The sequence below is a fragment of the Giraffa tippelskirchi genome, chromosome 9, assembly GCF_054371585.1.
Source record: "Giraffa tippelskirchi isolate mGirTip1 chromosome 9, T2T-mGirTip1v1.2.pri, whole genome shotgun sequence".
Lineage (NCBI taxonomy): Eukaryota > Metazoa > Chordata > Mammalia > Artiodactyla > Giraffidae > Giraffa > Giraffa tippelskirchi.
The window spans coordinates 45446329-45466864 of NC_137283.1; the positions used below are offsets into that span (position 1 = coordinate 45446329).

Below are 20536 nucleotides of genomic sequence, written 5' to 3' on the forward strand. Positions count from 1 at the left end.
CCCATCCAGCACCCTCTCCCAGTGATCCCACTGACCCTGCGAGGCACATGGCTGACCCCCACCCCCCCAAAGCGCAGGAGGCCTCGACAAGATGAGGGTGACCGAATGATGAAGGGAAAAGACATCCATTTCCTCTGCTCAGGATAAAAGGAATCCACCCTTTCTCCCGACAGGGTTTATATTCAGGGCCTTGACCCAGGTACAATGTAGAACACACCCACAGGTCTATGGACAAAGGTAGGATTCAGTTAGGTATACATTTTATGCCATTTAGGCTTATGTTCAATCAAAGTCAGTATTATCTTGACTTTATGCTTTTCCCTACATCAGCAGAGGATCCTTTTCGTTCATAAAGAATTCTTCAATTTAAGGAAAGGGCCAGAAAATGTATGCTTGGCTGTCTTTAGAGCCATTTTCCAGACAACACTGGTTTGCTCAAATCCTTACAATCAGTGGGAAACTGAAACTAGACCTTGGCCGCTCTTGTCCTGATGCAACAGCCACCAGGCAACGTGAGTGCTAGAAACTCTGTCAGTCTCGTTCTGTAATTCAACGTGGCCAACTGACGGGAGTCGCAGCCCTTGCCCCCAGCACGAACAAGGAGCGGAGGCCACACAGGTCTGACTCCATACTCCAAGAACCAGAAAGTTTCCCACTGCCATGCTGAGAGCAACTTGAGGATAAGAATGTCACTCTGAGATGGTCCCAGGGCTAAGTGCCTGACACAAGTCATCCAGCATCAACTCTGTCTCCCACATTACCAACAAAGAAAGCCAGGCCTGGGGGATGTAAATAACTTTTCCTGGATCACCCAGGGGCTGAGGAGTCAAGTCAGGATTCAAACCCCTGTCTGTTCAACTCCACACCGACAGAGCTTTAGTCCTCACCCACTCCCTGGCCACAGGAGCCCACAGGAAAGGTTTACAGACTGGAAGGCCATGCTAGGGCTCCATAGAAATGTCACTGATGGTCATAATGTATAGTCAGTCTCTTATGCAAGAGTGCCTGTAAACTCATGCCCTGGCAACTGTTAGCCAGAATGAGAGTCTGGCCAAACTGCTTCCCAGACTCATCAGAAAAGCAAAGCCTTCCTCTTGTGAGGGGGTGGCACTCCACCCTCAGGATCTGGGGCATGGGGCTGCACCGAAGGCCCACATGTGATCCACGTGGCTGTCTCCATTTTTACCTGCATGGCCAAGCAGAGTGTGTTGAGCATGATGAGGACAAACATCATGTATTCGAAAGGCGAGGAGTTCACCACGTACCAGAACTTGTACTGGTAGGGGTTTTTGGGGATGTATCTCCGCAGCGGACGTGCCTTCAAGGCATATTCAACACACTGACGCTGCAACGGCAGAAAAGAGCAACGGGGGTCCTGAGCACGTCTATGGAAGAAGGACACAGTTCTCGTCTGCCCTGAAAAGCTGGTGCACGCCTACTGGGAAGGACCACGGATGACGGGAAACCGCCATAGCAACCCCCAAGAGCACCACTCAGCATCACTGACAATGGACCCCCAGATCCATCACCTCATCCGCTCCTCATAGCAGTCTTGGAGAGTAAGTGGAGCAGCCAATGTGCTTTCATTTCACTTATTAAAAGACTGAGGTCCTGTAGTGCATTAAGCAGAGATGCAAGGCCTCGACCCCCATCTCTACCTGCCCTTCCTCAATGCTGGTGGAATTCTCCTGCCCAGGAAAAGAAGCCAAGTAATGAGAGGCAAGGAAATCCTCAAGAATCAGAGGGGCTGGGCTGGTTCCCTCAGACTGGAGGTGCCTGGCTGCTCCAGGAGGGACCCACATGAGATATCTCCCAGAAGGACAGCAAAGGTGTTAACCCTGAGCATTTAGTGGTGAGTGAGCTGAGTGTCTGCTGAGAACTTTTGAGGGTCAGGAGCTAGTCGAGTTCATCTCAGAACCCCAGGACGTGGTCTGTGATGACAGCCAGGGCGCTGCCCCAGGCACTCACGCAGGGGCCATGACCAGTCTGCCACGTGCAGCCAACACAGAGGAGCCTCCAGACCCGAGAGCCTTCAGCTCAGCATCAGACCCTCCTGGCTCCTTGGCCCTCACTGACCCCTATTCTCGGCTCTGGCTCTGGATTCTGACTTTGGACAGGCTCTCTCCATCCAAGGCCTGGCTCTGCTGTGACCTCACATGCTGCCTCTTGGGACCCCTGATCAGAGCCTCTTTGGGACCTTGTGGTGACCTAGTTTGAGCTTGGCTGCTGCTTGGGTCCTGCCCTGATGCTCTTCTCCCTTGGCGGTGGTCAGGAGGGTGAAGAGCTGGGCCAGGCCTCCCTCAGACTGTGGCTGATACTATCTGCAGGCGCACCCGACAACGAGAGTGATATCTCCCTGCAAACCCGGCACTCCTCGTGTTTCCCCTGGCGGGGTGCTGCAGCCCAAGATAGACGGCCTCGCCGTGCACGGCCATGTCCCCCCAGGAAGTTCGGGCTGGCAGATGACCCTTGCTCACTATGCAATCATCAAACAGAGATGGCAACTGATAGAGGGCCTGGGGGACACTCCTGTAACACAATCTCCATCTCACAGACTACTTTCAGGGCTGAAAGTTAACTCGTTAATGACCTCAACTTAAAAGACATAAGGGAGCTAACCCAGACAGAAGGGGGGACGCACCCACAGTCACAGAGCAGGTTCAGGGAGAACACGACCAGACTCGGTCTCCCAGCCCTCTCATCATCCAGCGAGCAAAGCCAAAGTTCCCCATGTCTGTCAGCTTGGTTAAAAGGAGGTGCAGGGTCAAGGGAGAGTGATGCCAGTGCAATCTTGGTCTCAAGGTTAAAGTTAGCAACTTTCCCTGTGGTGTGAGAGGGTACCTCCTTCTGAGTCAGTGGTTCTCAACCAGGGGACATTTGACAATGTCTGAAGATGTTTTTGGTTGTCACCAAAAACGGTGCAGAATCGGGGGGGGGCGGGGTGCAGAAGGTGCTACTGGAATCTAGTGGGTAGAGGCCAGTGATGCTTCTAAACCATGCACAGGAAGCACAACAAAGAATTATCCAGCCTCCAGCGTCAACAGAGAAGATTCAAGGCTCTGCCTCGCCAGAGACTGTGCGAGTATCAGGGGGTGCTCTCTGTCCCTGGGCCACACCACCCTGCATGACTCTGAGCTGTCACAGCTAGGTCACGACCACACAAGGTAGCCAAGGTATTCTGGCTTCTCACCCACATGTGGGGGTCAATTTAAAAATTACAGCCTCATCTGTCTCTGGGAAACTAACTCTCAACACTGCTGACTCAGACTGGCTGAGAGTGTGCTCTGAGCAGGGCCTGAGCCCCAGGGGCAGAGAGCAGGTGGGCACCCTGCTCTGCACGTGGGGAAAGGCATCAAAAGAGAAATCAGTCCTCTTTAGCTCAAGGGATGGAAGCCCAAACAGTGTGTGACTTTAACCTGATTTTTGTCCAGCTCACAGTTCTTATACTCTTTCTCTCCCTGCTCCTGAAACGTGACGATGACGAAGCCCACGAAGATGTTCATCATGAAGAATGCAACAATGATGATGTAGATGATGAAGAAGATGGAGATCTCCACGCGGTAGTTGTAGATGGGGCCCACATTCTCTCCGTTCGAGTCGATGGCTTTGTACAGCAACCTGGAGAGCAGAGAACCAGTCAGCACCAGCCCTGCTGCCTTCTAAGCGCCTCTGGGGGCACTGACAGTGGGACCTCTCACTAGGAGCCCACCCCAAGTGCCCTGGATACACGGCAGTCCCCCAGGAAGCCTACTGAGCATCAGGCCAGACAGCCCAGCACCTGGGGGAGGAGGGAGCACCTGGAATGTATCTGTTGACTGATTGCTCTGAGGACCGAGAAAGATTTTACAAATATTCAATAATGCTCCTTTCTAGTCACAGACAGAAGAGAGAAAGGACATCACATAGAAGTCTTTGGCAGTACTGAAAGCTATGAACATAAGAGCACAAGTAAGCAGCCAGGGCAATTCCAAAGAACTACAAGAGGTTCTCCAAACTGAAACAGGCACTACAGTAAAGTATGTGCCAAGCAGAACTCTGATCAGAAGGACGGGAAATTACTGCAGCAACCTCCAATTCAATTCACGCCCATTCTGATGCAGATGCAGCCTTTCTGAGCACTAACCATGTGCTGCCCTGTGCTGGATGCTTGCACATCCATCTGGAAAAGTGAACATACTGCAGTCCTGTCTTACAGAAGCTCAGGGAGGGGTCTCAGTGTCCAAGGTCAAGGTCAAGGTCCTGGGGGGGCAGAGTCAGAGTGGAGCCCACCTGCCCTGAGCCCCAAGCTTGTTCATTTTCCTGCCATAAGATTTGCTAAAGTTCCATGTTTAAAATCTGAAGCCACAGCCAGCGCCTGTGGAGAGTACAGGGTCTCACCCCACACTCTCCTCCTCCCAGGGCCAAGCCCCATCCGACTGTCCTTTTACTCTGCAGGCACTCCATGCATCCAGAGAGTCCTGCCAGCCCGTCCACCTTGCACAGCTCCTCTGGGCATAACAACTTGACATGCAGAATACCATCAATGTATGTATATTCTGGTGGCAGGAGCTGGGGTGCCATCAGAGAGCAGAGAACAAGAAAGGTGTAAGAGACTCTCCTTTTCTATTCTACTTCCTTCCCTTTTTCTTACTTCACCCGTCAAAACCCAAGTCATTCCTCAGGGCCCTGTGCTGCATGTCACTGAGGCACCAGGCCTCTCCTGCCTGGCTTGGCTGAGGACACTGACTAGATGCAGGCTTTGAAAGGGGGAACCATGTCTAGACAGCTCTGTTTCTTCCACGGGGCTTAATACAGTGTGTGCGGGGAGCTGATATCAAGAGCACACTTCATGAATGACTGAGTGAGTGCATCAGTGAAAGACATGACACACTGGTATGGATGAGGACTCAGAGTGAATGAACAAACAGTCTGGAACACTCTCAAGGGCCTCTTTAGAACAGCGTAATGGCGGCTTTACTGATGGGGCAACACAGGGGCTGGCCTGAAAAATGCCTCTGGGGACCCCCCATTCCCATCCAGGGATGCCCCCCTCACCCCACCCCAGCTTCTCAAATCTGAGAGCCCCAGCAGCTGCCCATAGAGGTGAATCATTCAACAAATCAGACAGAGGGGCCCTGTGCATCAGGAAGTGACTGCTAAGTGGCCCAAAGTTCCAAAGTCAGACAAGAGGCCTGCAAAGCTGGAGAAAAGCAGCAGGACTCGCTCCAGGAGAGATGGCCCAGCCCAGAGTGCCTGCGAAGCAGCAGGGGCATCCCTAGGAGACACACGGTCCCGGTACTCACGCGGGCCAGCCCTCGAACGTGGAGACCGTGAACAGAGCCATCATAGCCGAGAGGACGTTGTCAAAGTTGAAATCGCTGTTTTGCCAGATCCTCTCACGGACCACAGGACTATCAACATCCCCATCCTTGTAGAGGATGAAGAGCCCCCTAGACAGGAAAAGAAGTGGGGTCACCCAAGCTGGACGTGGAATGGGTCGCTGCCCCAATCCCTCCTCGCCGGGCACCATCACGCTCGGTCCACAGCCAGGCCACAGGTCTGAACACAGCACAGGCTGCCCTTCTCCGTATCCTGGCCTGTATTTAGTCTACTCTACGGTTCAAATAACCAGTTAAATGAGCATTCTCCGGAGCGGCCAAGCAGACACCTAGCATATGCCTGATCACAAAGGAGAACTACTGAACAAGAACCATCCCTCCTACAAAGGGCTCCAAGTGTGCAATGAAGAACCAAGAGCTTTGGCCGTGCGGAATTCCACAGCTCTGGGAAATAAGCCCGGGCATCTTCTTATCTCCCTCTTAGTTTTAATCGAATTCCTTTTCTGATATTAACAATATTCCCAGTTTTCTTTCCAAAAGAATTCTGTAATTGCTGGCACACAGTATTTCTCATACAATCTCACTTCTGGAAGGGTTCCAGCATCTTTGTGGCACAGATGAGGAGGCTGACACAGCGAGGGAAGGGAAGGCTTCCGTGCTGTCACCTCCAAGGGCACCCTTCAACCCACGGTGTAAATGGGGCCCCCAAGGCCCACAGCCACAGTCACACGGCAGTCGGATAACTCTCTGAGAGCACTGACTGCTGAAAAGCGGGGCCCAGTGAACACCCAGGGCAAGCAGCCCAGCCTTGGCTGGCGACATCTCAGGACAGGGACACAAGGATGTCTACGCTGAGGTCTCAGCACTTCAGGCTGTGGTTTGTGTGTCTGCCTTCAGAGTTGTGTGGATGAGCTGGGGTGAGAGGAATGACTATTTACCACCTGCTCTCTCCTGTCACCATTACTGTGGATGAAAATGAGACCAAAGTGTGGGTGAGGGGAGCAAGTGGGGAGAAGCAGCCTGGGGCTTGTCAGCAGAAGGGGCTGGATCCTGGACTCCGGCAGGTTGAGCTCTGAGTTCTGGTTTGAGGAAAAACTTGGATACGTGGCTGTAGGGAGAGCTAATTGTTATTTTAGGTTTTAGTGCCCACCTCTGTTTACTGATTCTATACCAAACATCAAAAGTCAGCTGTCTATTCACTCTCTTTTTTAAAATATAAGTAATCTTTGCTTCTTCTTTTTTTAAACCAAAAAAAAAACCAACCCATTTTATTTATTTGGCTGCACCAGGTCTTAGTTGCGGCATGTGGGATCTAGTTCACTGACCAGGGATCAAACCCGAGCCCCCTGCACTGGGAGTGTGGAATCTTAGCCCTGGGGAAGATGGGGACTCCCCATGTGTCCATTCTTTAGGGGTGATCAAAAGCTTCGGAACTGGACTGAGGTGTCGCTCACACAACAGGATTGTATGAAATGCCACTGAACTGTGCAGTTTGAAGAGGTTAATTTTATGTTCTTTGAATTTCACCTCAAAACCAACTCCTCCATCTTTCCGGCTACGAGCTGAGCTCTCGGGACTCTTGTCCTCTACAATAAAACCTTCAGAGACACTAATATGAACAAATCCTTGAAGCTCTCTACCTGTTCTTCCAAATTCCCCACTCCCTTCAGGACAGGCTTCCTGGGTGGCTCAGTGGTAAAGAATCTGTCTGCCAATGCAAGAGACATGAGTTCGACCCCTGGTCTGGGAAGATCCCCTGGAGAAGGAAATGACAACCCACTCCAGTATTCTTGCCTGGAGAATCCCCTGGACAGAGGAGCCTGGCAGTCTCTGGGATCACAGAGTCTGACATGACCTAGTGACTAAATAGCAACAACGTTCAGGACACTCACCTGCATTCTTCAGGGTTACTTTTGGCTTCGTCTGTGCAGCGATAGAACTTTCCCTGGACACAAAACAGACAGGCAGTCAAACTCTGGTTCCCCCTGAAGAGATGGGCTCGGCTCCGTGCTCAAGGGCCCTGCCCTGTACCTTGAAGAGCTGGACCCCAATGCAGGCGAACATGAACTGGAGGAGCGTGGTGACGATCATGATGTTGCCAATCGTCCGGATGGCCACGAAGACACACTGGACCACGTGCTGGGGAGAAGGGGCGGGGAGCGGATGAGGGCCGTTACTTGCCTGTGCTAGTTTAGCCATAGGGTGAACTAATATCAGCCAAGATTCTCTATGATTATGTGCATTTTTATATGAGTTTCCTACTTGACATTCCTCTATGCCTTGTCTTGCAGGTAGTGATCTATGGCGAGTTCCCCTCAGTGCATCATGGCCACTTGGGAGGAATGCCCTGTAAGCAGCTGCTCCTTGGTTTCCTTCAAAGCAGTGAGCTTAGGGCAGAAGAAGAGCCATGGAGCACAGCAGTGCCTGGCACACAAGCCCCTCTTATGCACCCCATAAGAGGACTTGGGAAAATGTAAACCCTCTGGCCTTTTGTACAAACTCCCTAAGAACAGAGCTAAAGACAGAACTAAACCCAAAGGAATACTATTAATAATGAAAAAAGTAATAAAGTATGACAGTGGTCAGATAAAGAAAAATATTTTAAATTAACAAAAATTTTAAAATAGCAGTTTTTAAAATGCCACCAGCGCTTGGGAGAGGCAGCCTCATTGACTAGAAATGTTCTTTTCTAAGGCAAAACCCACTTGAAAAATCCATCAGGCCTCAGCCCAGCCCTGGCCCAGGAAAGTCACTGATGACAGCTAACCCTGAGCAAAGCTAGCCCAGCCTGGGGAGGAATCCAAACCTTAAGTCCTTTCGCTCTGTTGATGGCCCTGAGCGGCCTCAGGACCCTTAGGACCCTCAGAATCTTCACAACAGAAATGGCACTGGATCTAAGGGAAAGAGCAGAAGAAAGAAAGCAAGCAAAGTGTATCACAGTCAGTAAAACACTGCGAGATGATTTCACTGCAGTGTGATGGTGGTGGGACCCAGTGGAGCTGAGCCAATCTCTCCCCACAGCCCCACAGGAGGACGGGTCTCCTCCTTCCCATCCACACTCCACCACGGTCCTGGATCGGAACTCACGGAGCCCTGAGAGTCACACAGCTGATGCAGCAGAGATGCGACTCTGGGTGCTCCTGGCTCTTCCCACCAGATGTCTACTCTAGGCGTGACCTGGCCGGGTTGTGCTGGTTTGGTTGGTTTTCTAAGTTTGGAGGCCCTGCTGTGCTGCTCTGATGCTGGGCTTCCCTGGTCTTCAAGGAGGCTGCTGCTGGGTGGGAGAGACGGGCAGCTGCAAGCCAGTGAGCAGGAGTGACAGCAGAGGGAAGGCAGCTGGGGGAGCATGCCTCGGCGGGGCTCTGGGAAGGTGCCCTGGAGGTGATAGCCAGGTGAGAATCTAGGGGTGATGGGGTTACCTAGACAAACGGGGAAGGGGCTCCAGCTGAGGGGGGCAGCACCTACGCAGGCCCTAGAAGGGAGGCTGCGGCTAGGGGTGAATGGCAGGTGGCTGAGTGTGGCCGGAGCACAAGCTCTCAGGAGGCAGTGGGCGGGGGTGGAGAGCCAGGCACAGCCGGGAGCCCCCAGGAGCTGCAAAGATACTTGTGAGAATGTCCGTCTAGGCTACAGCTACACAGCTCCCCACACTGGGCACTGAAGGGAGGTGAGGGAGAGGATTAGCACAGGGCAGCTTCAGCAGGGGTCCTCATCTTCTGATGGGGAAGAGCCTCTTGTTCACCTATAGTTCAGAGGCCATGTGCACAGAGGGCTCTTCTACGGAGGAACTGGTGGTCAGCACCCGAGCAGAAGTGCTTTGAAGTCTGCAGGAAAGCAAGGCCACCCCTGGACGCTCCCACTGGAGCCTCTGCTCCATGCCCCTAGGTACGGCAAGCGGGGTGCAGCTGCGGCTATTCCCCACTAGAAATCACTCAACACCACGGAAAGGCCCTGAGGCTCTAACTTACAGCTTTGCCTTTCCCAGATAAAAACTTTAGAGACTAGAAGAAGTCAGGCAGGTTGATTCCTCCAGTTCCATTCTTCTTCCTCAAGATTGCTTTGGCTATTCGAGGTTTCTTATATTTCCATACAAATTGTGAGATGATTTGTTCTAGTTCTGTGAAAAATACCATTGGTAGCTTGATAGGGATTGCATTGAATCTGTAGATTGCTTTGGGTAGAATACTCATTTTCACTATATTAATTCTTCCAATCCATGAACACGGTATATTTCTCCATCTGTTTGTGTCCTCTTTGATTTCTTTCATCAGTGTTTTATAGTTTTCTATAAATAAGTCTTTTGTTTCTTTAGGTAGATATATTCCTAAGTATTTTATTCTTTTTGATGCAGTGGTGAATGGTATTGTTTCCTTAATTTCTCTTTCTGTTTTCTCAATATTGGAGTATAGGAATGCAAGGGATTTCTGTGTGTTAATTTTATATCCTGCAACTTTACTATATTCATTGATCAACTCTAGTAATTTTCTAGTAGAGTCTTTCGGGTTTTCTATGTAGAGGATCATGTCATCTGCAAACAGTGAGAGTTTTACTTCTTCTTTTCCTATCTGTATTCCTTTTATTTCTTTTTCAGCTCTGATTGCTGTGGCCAAAACTTCCAAAACTATGTTGAATAGTAGTGGTGAAAGTGGGCACCCTTGCCTTGTTCCTGACTTTAGGGGAAATGCTTTCAATTTTTCACCATTGAGGATAATGTTTGCTGTGGGTTTGTCATATATAGCTTTTATTATGTTGAGATATGTTCCTTCTATTCCTGCTTTCTGGAGGGTTTTAATCCATGTGACAAGGGCTCAGGGCTGGGGCAATGGGATGATCCAGAAGGATGGGATGGGGAGGGAGGTGGGTGGGGGGTCCGGGAAGGGGAACACATGTAAACCCATGGCTGATTCATGTCAATGTATGGCAAAAACTATTACAATATTGTAAAGTAATTAGCCCCCAACTAAAATAAATAAATTTCTAAAAAAAAAAAAAAAAAAAAAACTTTAGAGACTAGAAGAAAAGGGTCACAGCCGCTGATTTATCCTGGAGAGGAAAGAAGCCTTTAATCCTCAAGATGGAAGAGCTAAAGAGGCCACCTCGTACTACCCCTCCTGTTCAGAAGTGGAATGGAGAGCTCAGGAAAGGAGGCCCCCCAGGACCTGAAGGACACGTGGAGAACCCAGGCTAGAGTCCAGCTGCCCTCCCTCCTAGTTCAGACTTCCTTCACTCTCTTTGGAAAACAAAACAAAAAAAATCAGAGAATAGTGAGCACAGCCCAGCAAATGGCATAAATAGAAAAACAGAAGCCCAAGGAAGCACGCGTTGTCACAATGCTTTCTGGTAGGGGCACAAGTAAAGCTTTCCAGTTACCTGAATGCCACCATTAGTATAATGCCAAGGCTTTATAAACGTGTTAGTCACTCAGTTGTCTCTGACTCTGTGCCACCCCATGGACTGCAGCCCTCCAGGCTCCTCTGTCCATGGAATTCTCCAGGCAAGAATACTGGAGTGGGTTACCATTCCCTTGTCCAGGGGATCTTCCTGACCTAGGGATTGAAACTGGGTCTCCTGTATTGCAGGCAGATTCTTTACCATCTGAGTCACCAGGGAAGCCCCTCACATAGACCTGCCTGCCCAACAGTCCTGTGTACACACACACACACACACACACATACACACAGAATACTTACTGGATCCCAAATGACACCAAAGACACCCCAACGACCAGCATATCGAGTAAGTTGAAGTAGTTCCTGCAGAAAGCGCCTTTGTGGAGGAAAGCGCCAAAGGTCGTCATCTGTGAGCAGAAGTACAAGTGATTTAGTGTTTTTTCTTTCTGTTTTTCTTTCCAGGGGAAAAGAAACCTGGGCTCTTTACAAAATCTTGAGCAAAGTATGACTTTATAAACAAGTGTGGGTTAGGAAGCCAGAAATGCAAAGCAACAGGGCAGAGTAACCAAATGCTGTGTTCAAAAATGAAAAAAGGGCAGTTGATTTCCAACACATTTTAAAAGAACACACCAATTGGGACTTCATTATGGCGATGACAAATTTCAAATATGATATATCACTGGCACGTCCAAAGGCTCTATCTCAGGAGTGAGTCCACATGACCAGGTTTCTCAGGATTCAATTGCTGCCCAGACAACCTGGCTTCCCCATAAAACCCTGGTTCTAGCCCCTCTGAGATGCCAGCAGAGCCCATGTTGCTCCAACCCAGGCTTTTCAGTGGGGCTAGAAGTGTCTGAGCCCCGTCCTCACACACACTGTTGACAAAGAAACTGGCTTCATTTCCCCAGGCCCCATACTGCTCTTAACAGTCCCGAATGATATATCCATTTCAAAGGGCTCCTATAAGTCTAGCCACTCTGGCACGTGCCAGGTGTTGCTCGGAAGCTGTCACATGTACCTCACCTGCTCCTCACCTGCTCTCTAAGCCATGGCCCCAAGTGCCCGGAGCCCACACTGCAGGTGCCCACTGAGCTTCCTAAATAAGGAGCTTAGTTAGCAAATGCCCCAGAGAAAAAACTGAGAAACACATGGAGTTACTGCTTATTTTAAAAAAAAAAAAGATGAGGAAATTTTCAGATAACTACAGGAGAGGAAGATCTGGGAGTTAATTATACTAGACCATGTGGAACTGCCAATCATCAATCCTCTTTGACCCACAAACTACAACAAAAAGCCCACTTCAAATGTAACCCAGTAACCAAACAGCCTTCCAAACCTTCCCCAGGTTATCAGGAATCACCCTTTCAATGTCAGCTGCTTTTCAGAGATTCTCCATTTTCGGAATCCCTCTTGTTTTAGCTTATTTTCCACTCTCTAAGATTTCTTCAAAATGAGGATTGATTTGGAAGATTTAAGTTACTGAGGCAAATACATAGAAAGTGAAAAGCAGTAATTGTGGGGTTTTTTTTTGCTTTTAAATAAACCTGTATCTCTTTGCCCTGAAGCCCAAGAGTACCTACACTTCATTGAACAACTTAAAAATGTGGAAAGGAAAATAAAACCTCAATTAACCAGGCTAACAGGCTAAGGATGACATTTCCAAATTCAGTCTGAGGAGACGGCAAATTACCAAAACAGAAAACTCAGGTTGGAGCATAGGCCAGGTGGGCACTGTTGCACCCCACACCCTATGCCTTCTGTTGTGATGCCCGTCACCATGGAGACGGTGGTAGAATCTGCTCACCGATCCAGGCAGCATCTCACTTCAGACCACATTCAACCACATATACTGACCTGACGGCAGAAAAATGAACTCAAACATCTAGAAGATTTTTAACAAGGTTGGTTGGTGGGTATTGTGCTAATATTTTCATTAGCCAAAAAAAGAGAGAGAGAAAGACGGAAAGTAACTAAATATTCTATTGCCTGGAATGTTAACTGAGGTTTTATTTTACAGAAGGTTTTGTAAAGAGCCCATGTTCCACAGTGGTCTACATGAAAATACTTTTTTTTTTTGTCCTGAGATGCACACACAAAAACCCCAACATGGTTTAAAGAAACTTGTGGTTACAAGTCCCCATTTCCCTGAGTGTCTCCCCACCAGGAGATGTCGCAGGCCACTCTGTCTCAGGACTTCAAGGATGCACACCCCTGGGCAAGTCTGGGGTTCTGGGCTGTCCCTGGGGGTCTCCAGACTTCCGAGTCCACAGAAATGGAGGATGGGCTCCCTCAAGGTGGCCTTCACAACCAGGACACGAACCACATGCAGCAATGGCAACAGGCAGCTCATGCATGGGCAGTACATTCCGGGCACCCTGTCCAGAGGGTGCTCTTTTTGTTTGTGTAAATGTAAGCCCATCCATTAAAACAGATGTATCTTAACACAGAGAGACCCATGTTATCTTGCAAATCTTGTTGCAAGAAAATAGTGTGTTACTATTTCAGGGCACTGAAAACAATGCAGTCAAAGAAACAGGAGAGACGTTTCCTCCAGAGGAGGAAGGCTTTTCCTCTGACTTCCAGGTCAGGGAGGGTGGAAGAAAGTTCACACACAGCACTGGATCTGTTGTCAGTTGACAAATTTCAGAGGACATTAAAAAAAGGAGCAAACTATAATTCCCAATCACTATTAGGAAGCCAAAGTAGCTCCCACATGCATTCAAAGGTTTCTTGAAGAAACAGCAACAAAAGGTTGAATAGTTACAGGAAAAAAATCCTTTGGTTTAAAAAAAAAAAAAGTGGAGGTTGATCACAGAGGACAAAACCTGGAAATAGCCAAAAGCACGTCATGTGTCTTGGCTGTGTGTCACACACAGGAGCAGGCCCCTGAAAAACACTCCTGTGATACCTGTTACCTTTAAAACGATCTCAAATGCAAAAGTACCAGTGAAGACATAATCTGCATAACCTAGCATCTGGAAGGTAAACAAAGAATTGCCAGTGTTATTGCTACTGCTGCATTAGAGTACGCAAGGATCCATGAAAAAGCCGTTACCTTCAACAGGATTTCAACAGTAAAGATGGCTGTGAAAGCATAGTCAAAGTAACCCAGTATCTGCAAGGCACAACACGTGGAGATGAGAAAATGGCATCCGAACAACTCCCGACAGCCACACGCCCACATGCACTCAGAGACCCGTCATCCCGGGAGGAGCCTGTCACCCCGGAGGGAAGTGCAGAGATGCTCCAAGGGCCCCAACTCGGTCCATCAAAGATCTCTGGGCATACTTACCTCCTGTGACCACTCCTGCTGACTCCCCTCCTAGCCCTGTGTTCTGGGCAGCAGAGGCTCACTTAGGAAAGTGTTTTATAAATAACCTTTGCTCATCGGCACACAATGCTGGTAAGATACTTATGGTGTCAGATTAATTAAGTCTCACACACATTTTAGATCTTTAACTGCCCTTTTTGGTAGAATGAAATACGCGGCCCTCCAGCTGAGCTTCAGATTGGAGGGAAAATGTAAACAAAGGTATAAGTGGCGTCAAAGGGGGTCATGTGTCCCCTCTAATTCCCACCCATTCAGCCAGGGAGCCACCACCTTCCTCCACCGACGTGCCGGGCTGGATAAATCTGCAAGGAAGAGTTTCACTGATCCTCTTCCTCCCGCCCGCTGCCCTGTGTCTAACACTGCACTCTCTCTCTCAAGGCAGGCTTACTCCTTGCTGGGCCCATTTTATCAGCACTCCCCAAATGCCATCGACTTTCTAGCCGCTGCAGTCTTGTGTCCCCTTCTATAGACCCTGCTTCTCCACAGATCTGTGGGGACAGGAGGGAGGGCAGGCAGACAGCAGCAGGCCTCAACTAAGGATGCTCACGGCAAGTCCTCAGCCACAAACAGGGCAGCTGAGACCCTGCGGTGGAACTGGCCACCTGGGCTGCTTATCTTCATGACAACTGGGCTGTACGGTTTGGGGGAACCGAAGAGACCAGCGCTGGAAGGTAACCCGTGGAGCCCACCCAGGCCGACTCTGTTCATTTCCCAGATGCGGATGCTGAGAACAGAGGCAGCTACTCAGGCCAGGCGGCCAGTCTCTGCATCACTAAGCATGGAGCCAGGCCTTTGAGATGCTGGTCAAGAGTCCTGGGCCCGGCTGTGTACACGTGGGACCCACCCCAGGGGAGTCCTCACTGCTATGAGACTAAGACGAGAACCTATGCTTCAAAGGCCAGGCTGTCCTCCCCGAAGTTCTCTCTCAGACAGCATTATTCATTTTCCAAACTGCTTCCATTTGGGGATTTATAAATTTTGCTGGAACACTTCTTGTGTATCTGTGTTTCTGGCCAGCCTATTAAAGGTCTTTCCCAGGATACCACGGAGGCCGCCCACAAGGAGCCCTGTCCCTTACCCTTATGCTCTCCGAGGTCACAGCAGGTCTCTCTATGTGTTGAAAGTGGGTGGGGAGCCAAGAAAGACACAGCTGCCGGCAAGCCAACAACGTGGCCTGGTACCAAGGGTCAAGGCTCTTGGACTCAGGTTGATCTCTGCTCACTCTGCCTACTTTTTCACTAATAACTCAGCTAAGGTTAAAAAAAAAACCCGCTGCTAGATCCCAGTTATATGATGTATCTAAGGTAGTCAAACTCACAGACAGAAAGCAGAAGAGGGGTTGTTAGGGCTGGGGCAGGGGGACATGGGCATAAAGTTCCCCACATAAGGTGAGTAAGCTCTGGAGATCTGCTGTCCAACATGGTACTCAGAGCTAAGGATACTGTTTTGTATCCTTAAGAATTTGTTAAGGAAAATCTCATGCTAACTGTTCTGACCACAGTCAAAGAAAAACAGTGCAATATTTTTAAAAGCAAGACACACATTCATGTGAACATGTATTTAAAAAGAACAATAACATTTCTTGGAAAAAGCGGCAGGGAAATAAACCAATGGGGAAGTAATTACAATATAAATTAGAACATGAGGCCTGCAGGTAAACAAACTCTTGGTCAATCTGTGTTCTAGGACCAGTTTGTGACCTAGTCCATCACACAATGGTACTTTTTTCCGAAACAGCTTTTCTTCCTTGTGTCTCATCTTTATGATGGAACTGATGACACCCTGTTGTGCCTTGTTCCATCTGAGTATTTAGATAGAGACCTCAGGAACCTTAACAAAAGCCGTAACCCCTGGGTACGGGTTGAGATAGGCTCAGGGCTCCATCTTTACATCACCCAACCATGCTTTGAGGGGAAGATCTTTTCATCTTCATATCAGGATGCCCATATCTCATCAGTCTCATAGATTAGGTTTGCCAGGCTTCAAACCAAAAGCAAATGGAAAGACAGCACAGGGCTTGGTTGTCACAACTGAAATCATGGGGCACTGGTCTGGTGACTTGTCTCAATCCACAAATCTCAAAAATCTCTTGTACAGAAGAGGTACCAACGAGGCAAGGCAGCAACCCCTGATGGCCTCGCATACTTGTGGGCCTGCCTCCCTGGGTGGCTTTCTGGGAAATCAGCTGAAACTGCGCTACAGCATCGAGGCCCAGCAGTCAACAGGCTACCATCTTGTGAAGCTGTCTTGCCTCTGGATTGTTCTCAGTGCTGATGGCTGACCTGCTGAGATTGAACTGCTCAGGCAGGAACTGACTAAGGTACCAGTCTCTGCCCAACACAGATGCAGGGCAAGGGAGTCAGCCCTGAACTATGAAAACTGATTAATAATAAAAGATTAAACCCTGTGTTCTCTTTTGTAAAGCCACCTCCTGCCCCAAACGAACCAAGACTTTGTCCTTCTCCACTGAATGCCTCAGGTCCTCAGCTGTCATCTCCCTGACCTGTATTTCTCATCAGTAACAGTAGCTGGGTGAATGTGAGTCCATATAAGTCTTCCTGCCAACACCAAATAAGAGCCTCCCGGGCATGTGACACAGCAGGTTTCGATTTTATTTTCTCTCTGCTGGATGCTGCCACCAACAGGAAACCTCAAAACAGGTATGCACATGAATTTGACTGGGGAGGGGAAAACAGGAATCAAAATGTTGGCAGCGATGCAGGGAAGTGGGGCTCCTGAATACACTGTTACTACAGAGTATCTGAAATGAGGTGTAAAATATATAATTCAATAAAGGTTTGTGCCCATAACAAAAAACCTCTCTGGCACTGACAAATCTGCAGCATAAAATGCCTGCAGGGGAAGGAGGGGCCCACATGAGCTTTGACCTTCGTGGCCCCTGCAGGCCTTGCCTGGACGCCGGCCTCTGCCTGCAAGCCCAGCGCTGACCGGGGGGGCCCCGCCCTGCCATCCTCGCTGGGGGCTTACAGTGTTCCGGAAGGAGTGGCTGCGGATGGGGTCCTCAGCGGCGAGGGCGGCGCTGCTCAGCATGATGAAGACAAGGATGAGGTTGGTGAAGATGTGGTGGTTGATGAGCTTGTGGCAGCCCACACGGATCCTGTGGGAAGAGCCACCGCACGGATGAACCCTGGAAGGGCCCGAGCCCACTGGCCGGTGCTCTCAGCATGCTGGGGCCACTCCGTGGTGACGGACCAGGCGGAGGACCGCTGTCCCTGTGCCGCCCAAGCCTCCCCTTCAGCAAACTGGAACCACCGGACCATTCATTCACCGAAACCCTGAGGGTTCTGTGTGGACAAGCCCCACAGACCATTCACTGCGTCCTGAAAAGCAGGGACACTGCACTTCTAAAGGTGAAGAAACTGAGGCTTCAGCTTGTGAAAGCACTTTCTTAAGGTGACCCAGCTATGGGAATTACCTGGCAGTCGAGTAGTTAGGAATCTGCGCTCTCACTGCCAATGGCCAGGGTTTGATTCCTGGTCAGGGAGCTAAACTCCCAGAAGCCCCGTGGTATTGCCACCCCCAAGCCCCCAAAAAGGTGACTCATCTAGGAGGGGAACAGGGCACATTTCCAATCCAGGTCTGATGGTGACACTTCCCCACTGTAACATGAAGCCCAGCAGCTCCCTTTTCCTGCCTTGGAACAGAGACCGAGGTCAGAGTTCATTACAGCCGCTCACACAGGACAGGGGTGACCCCAGAAGTCAGGCTGCATCCTGACCTGATCTCGGGGAGCGAGACTGGGTGCACTCTCCTGCTGTGTGGTCATCCTGTCAGAAGTGCTATTCTGGGGGCGGGGGGCGGGGGGGTTGACCCACAACAAGTGCTTCTGAGAAAGTCAAGTGGAAGTTACATCATCATATAAGAATCTCACAAGGATCTCCCTGCACCCGGTGTGGCAGAGCCATCACAGGCTCCTCCGGTCCCATGAAACAAGGAGGGCAGCATGTGCCCAGCATCCCAGCCCTGACTCTCACAACAGCTCCGCAGGCTGTCAGAGCCTCTCCCGATGCCCCTGACAACCCAGGGACTACTTAGTGTAGTCAGCGCCTGACTTCCCTTAACCTCAGGATTTGACTTCAGAACTTCACTTTTTTTTTGTCTACAGAATACATGCAGGTTTTCCTTTGAAAAGTTTTTTCCACTTTAAAAACCAGAAGTCAACTTTATATGAAGGTGATGTCAGGCTTCATTTTTTCCTTCTGGGGCTGCTGAATGCCTGGGTGTGGTTCCTGGAGGGCTGGCAAGCTGTCAGCGGCTGGGTAAAGCCTGACAGCACTGTGAGGGCAAGAAGTGCTCAAAGCTTTGGGGGCAAATGGAATTCATTCTTCCCATATAAGCAGACACAGTGAGTTGCAGGTGTCAGTGAGGAAACTGAATAACTTTTTAAAAGAGATATGCAAACTCTCAACAATGATAAGCTATAAAGACTACCATCCAGGGACTTCCTTGGAGGTCCAGTGATTAAGACTATGCCTCCCAATGCAGGGGGTGCAGGTTCGATTCCTGATCAGGGAAGTAAGATCCCACATGTCTCAAGGCCAAAAAGTCAAAACATAAGACAGGAGCAATATTGCAACAAACTCACAAAAGATTTTTAAAAATGGCCCATAAAAAAATAGATTAGTATCTAATTTTCAGCTCTGTAAGGACTGTACATGCCTTGCTTCTCCCTTGTGTCTCCCTGGAACCTGAGAATTTACAGATTTCTCCTCTGACAGCCCAGAACTGCTTCTGCAATTCCAGCAACCTTTCCAGGAGCCATCTATTCCTACTGGCATTTCACTCTGTCCCAGATGATTTAAAACCTAGAAACCAGCTAGTAAACACACCTCTTCCTCTTACAGTACTTGTGAGTAATTACCAGGTTCCTGGCAAGCACTGGATCATTTTAACAGGAGAAATGCTATTTTAAGCAGGCTATCATGGAGCTGAACTGAATAGCTACCACTTATAAAACACCACTGAGCAATATTGGTATATTGCTATCAAACTCCATAGGGAAAAGTGATCGGCTACACTGGGCCTTTGAGTGAAGATGTTCAGGAAGTTGGTCAAAACCCTCATCTCCCACAGCATCTTAGCAAAAGACTTCCTTACGAAGAAAGGGTCCTTTGGATGGAAAACACTTCACAGGTGACGACCCACAGAACACCAGAGCTGCAGTACCGCACCACTGCTGTCCCAGTGCGGGGGTGTGTGGGAGTGGGTCTGGAATAGCACTTCTCCCAGGACCTGGTCACCCCCCTATAGCCCCTGTCCAGGCACAGAAAGACCAGGAAGAGATGAAGAGAGGGCAAAGGCAAGGCCGGAACAGGACAGGGGTCAGGGGGAACGGGGGGCCTCAACACTCAGGCACAGAAAGGGGCTGTGAACCATCTTCCCTTGCACTGCTCGCCCCCCACCAATCCCCGGCCCCCAGCCACTCTCAAGCACTCTGCAGGGTCCTGGGGGAGACGGGGCAGCCACGTGACTAGAAAGGGGATATTTACGGGTTGGTCTTGCTAAGAATGAAGAAAGCGCTCCCTTCCGGGATGGGGACGATTTTCTCTTTCATGTTCAACTCAGAGATTCTGCGAGGACGGGGGCCAGCAGGAACCTCCGGTTCATCCTCTTCCTCCTCCTCTTCCTCTTCACCTACTTTAAAGGAGACATTTTTTTTTTTATAGGCATGAAATAAGGATTGCATTTGGGTTTGAACGCTCATTTTCAATTTCACATGAAAATGTGGCTTAAACTTTAACAACATGTATCAGCTTACATAGGGCTTCCCAGGTGGCTCAGATACTAAAGAATCTGCCTGCAATGCAGGAGACCCATGTTCAATCCCTGGGTTGGGAAGATTCCCCTGGAGGAGGGAATGACAACCCACTCCAGTATTCCTTCCTGGAAAATTCCATGGACACAGGATCCTGGTGGGCTACATTAATGAAAACCTTCCAAATATGAACTGACATTGTGCAGGTTGGGGCTGAGAAGCGTTCTCATCTGGTGAGTGTGTGCCTTTGTGGGAATGAGGTCCCCAGCAGTTTAAGATCTGAGCACCAGCTGAAGGTGCCAGCCCCCCAGCACCTGGCTGCTTCCCCACCAACCTCCACACTCAGCTTCAGCCTGATAGGGTTTCAAGTCACACACTCAGTCTCCCAGGTTCCCTGACTCCACAGGACCTCCCTCCAGCAGCCCATCAACTCCCCAGTCAAGGAGAAAGTGTCAGGTGAGTGTTGATCACTGGCCACCTCCTAGAGAGATACCCAGTGCCGGCTGGGCATGCCCCGCTCCACCTCCACGTTCTCTCCCCACCCACCTGGTGTCTGGGTTCCCTAAGCTGCCCGAGAAAAACCAGAGCTAACCAGCCCACAAGGGGACCGAACCCTTGGCCTTGGCAGCCTCTGCAGCCCTGCGTGTGCCCAGCTGGCCTGGCCACAGACCCAGGCACTGATCAGTGTGAGGACAAAGCCATCACTCATGAGCTGAGAGCCCGT

The 20536-nt window shown here is 49.8% G+C and overlaps 1 protein-coding gene across 1 annotated transcript in view; it reads right to left on the reverse strand.

Moving 5' to 3' along the window:
* CACNA1D (calcium voltage-gated channel subunit alpha1 D) overlaps window positions 1-20536 on the reverse strand; it is a 346288-nt gene that overhangs the window by 56286 nt on the left and 269466 nt on the right. The window contains exons 21-30 of the mRNA XM_081524957.1: window positions 19547-19694; window positions 17025-17154; window positions 13761-13820; window positions 11006-11112; window positions 8125-8212; window positions 7350-7457; window positions 7211-7263; window positions 5283-5429; window positions 3417-3618; window positions 1187-1345 (exon numbers count right to left, since the gene is read on the reverse strand). Of these exons, the coding sequence (XP_081381083.1) occupies window positions 1187-1345; window positions 3417-3618; window positions 5283-5429; window positions 7211-7263; window positions 7350-7457; window positions 8125-8212; window positions 11006-11112; window positions 13761-13820; window positions 17025-17154; window positions 19547-19694 (1202 nt within the window). The remainder of the gene's footprint in view (window positions 1-1186; window positions 1346-3416; window positions 3619-5282; window positions 5430-7210; window positions 7264-7349; window positions 7458-8124; window positions 8213-11005; window positions 11113-13760; window positions 13821-17024; window positions 17155-19546; window positions 19695-20536) is intronic.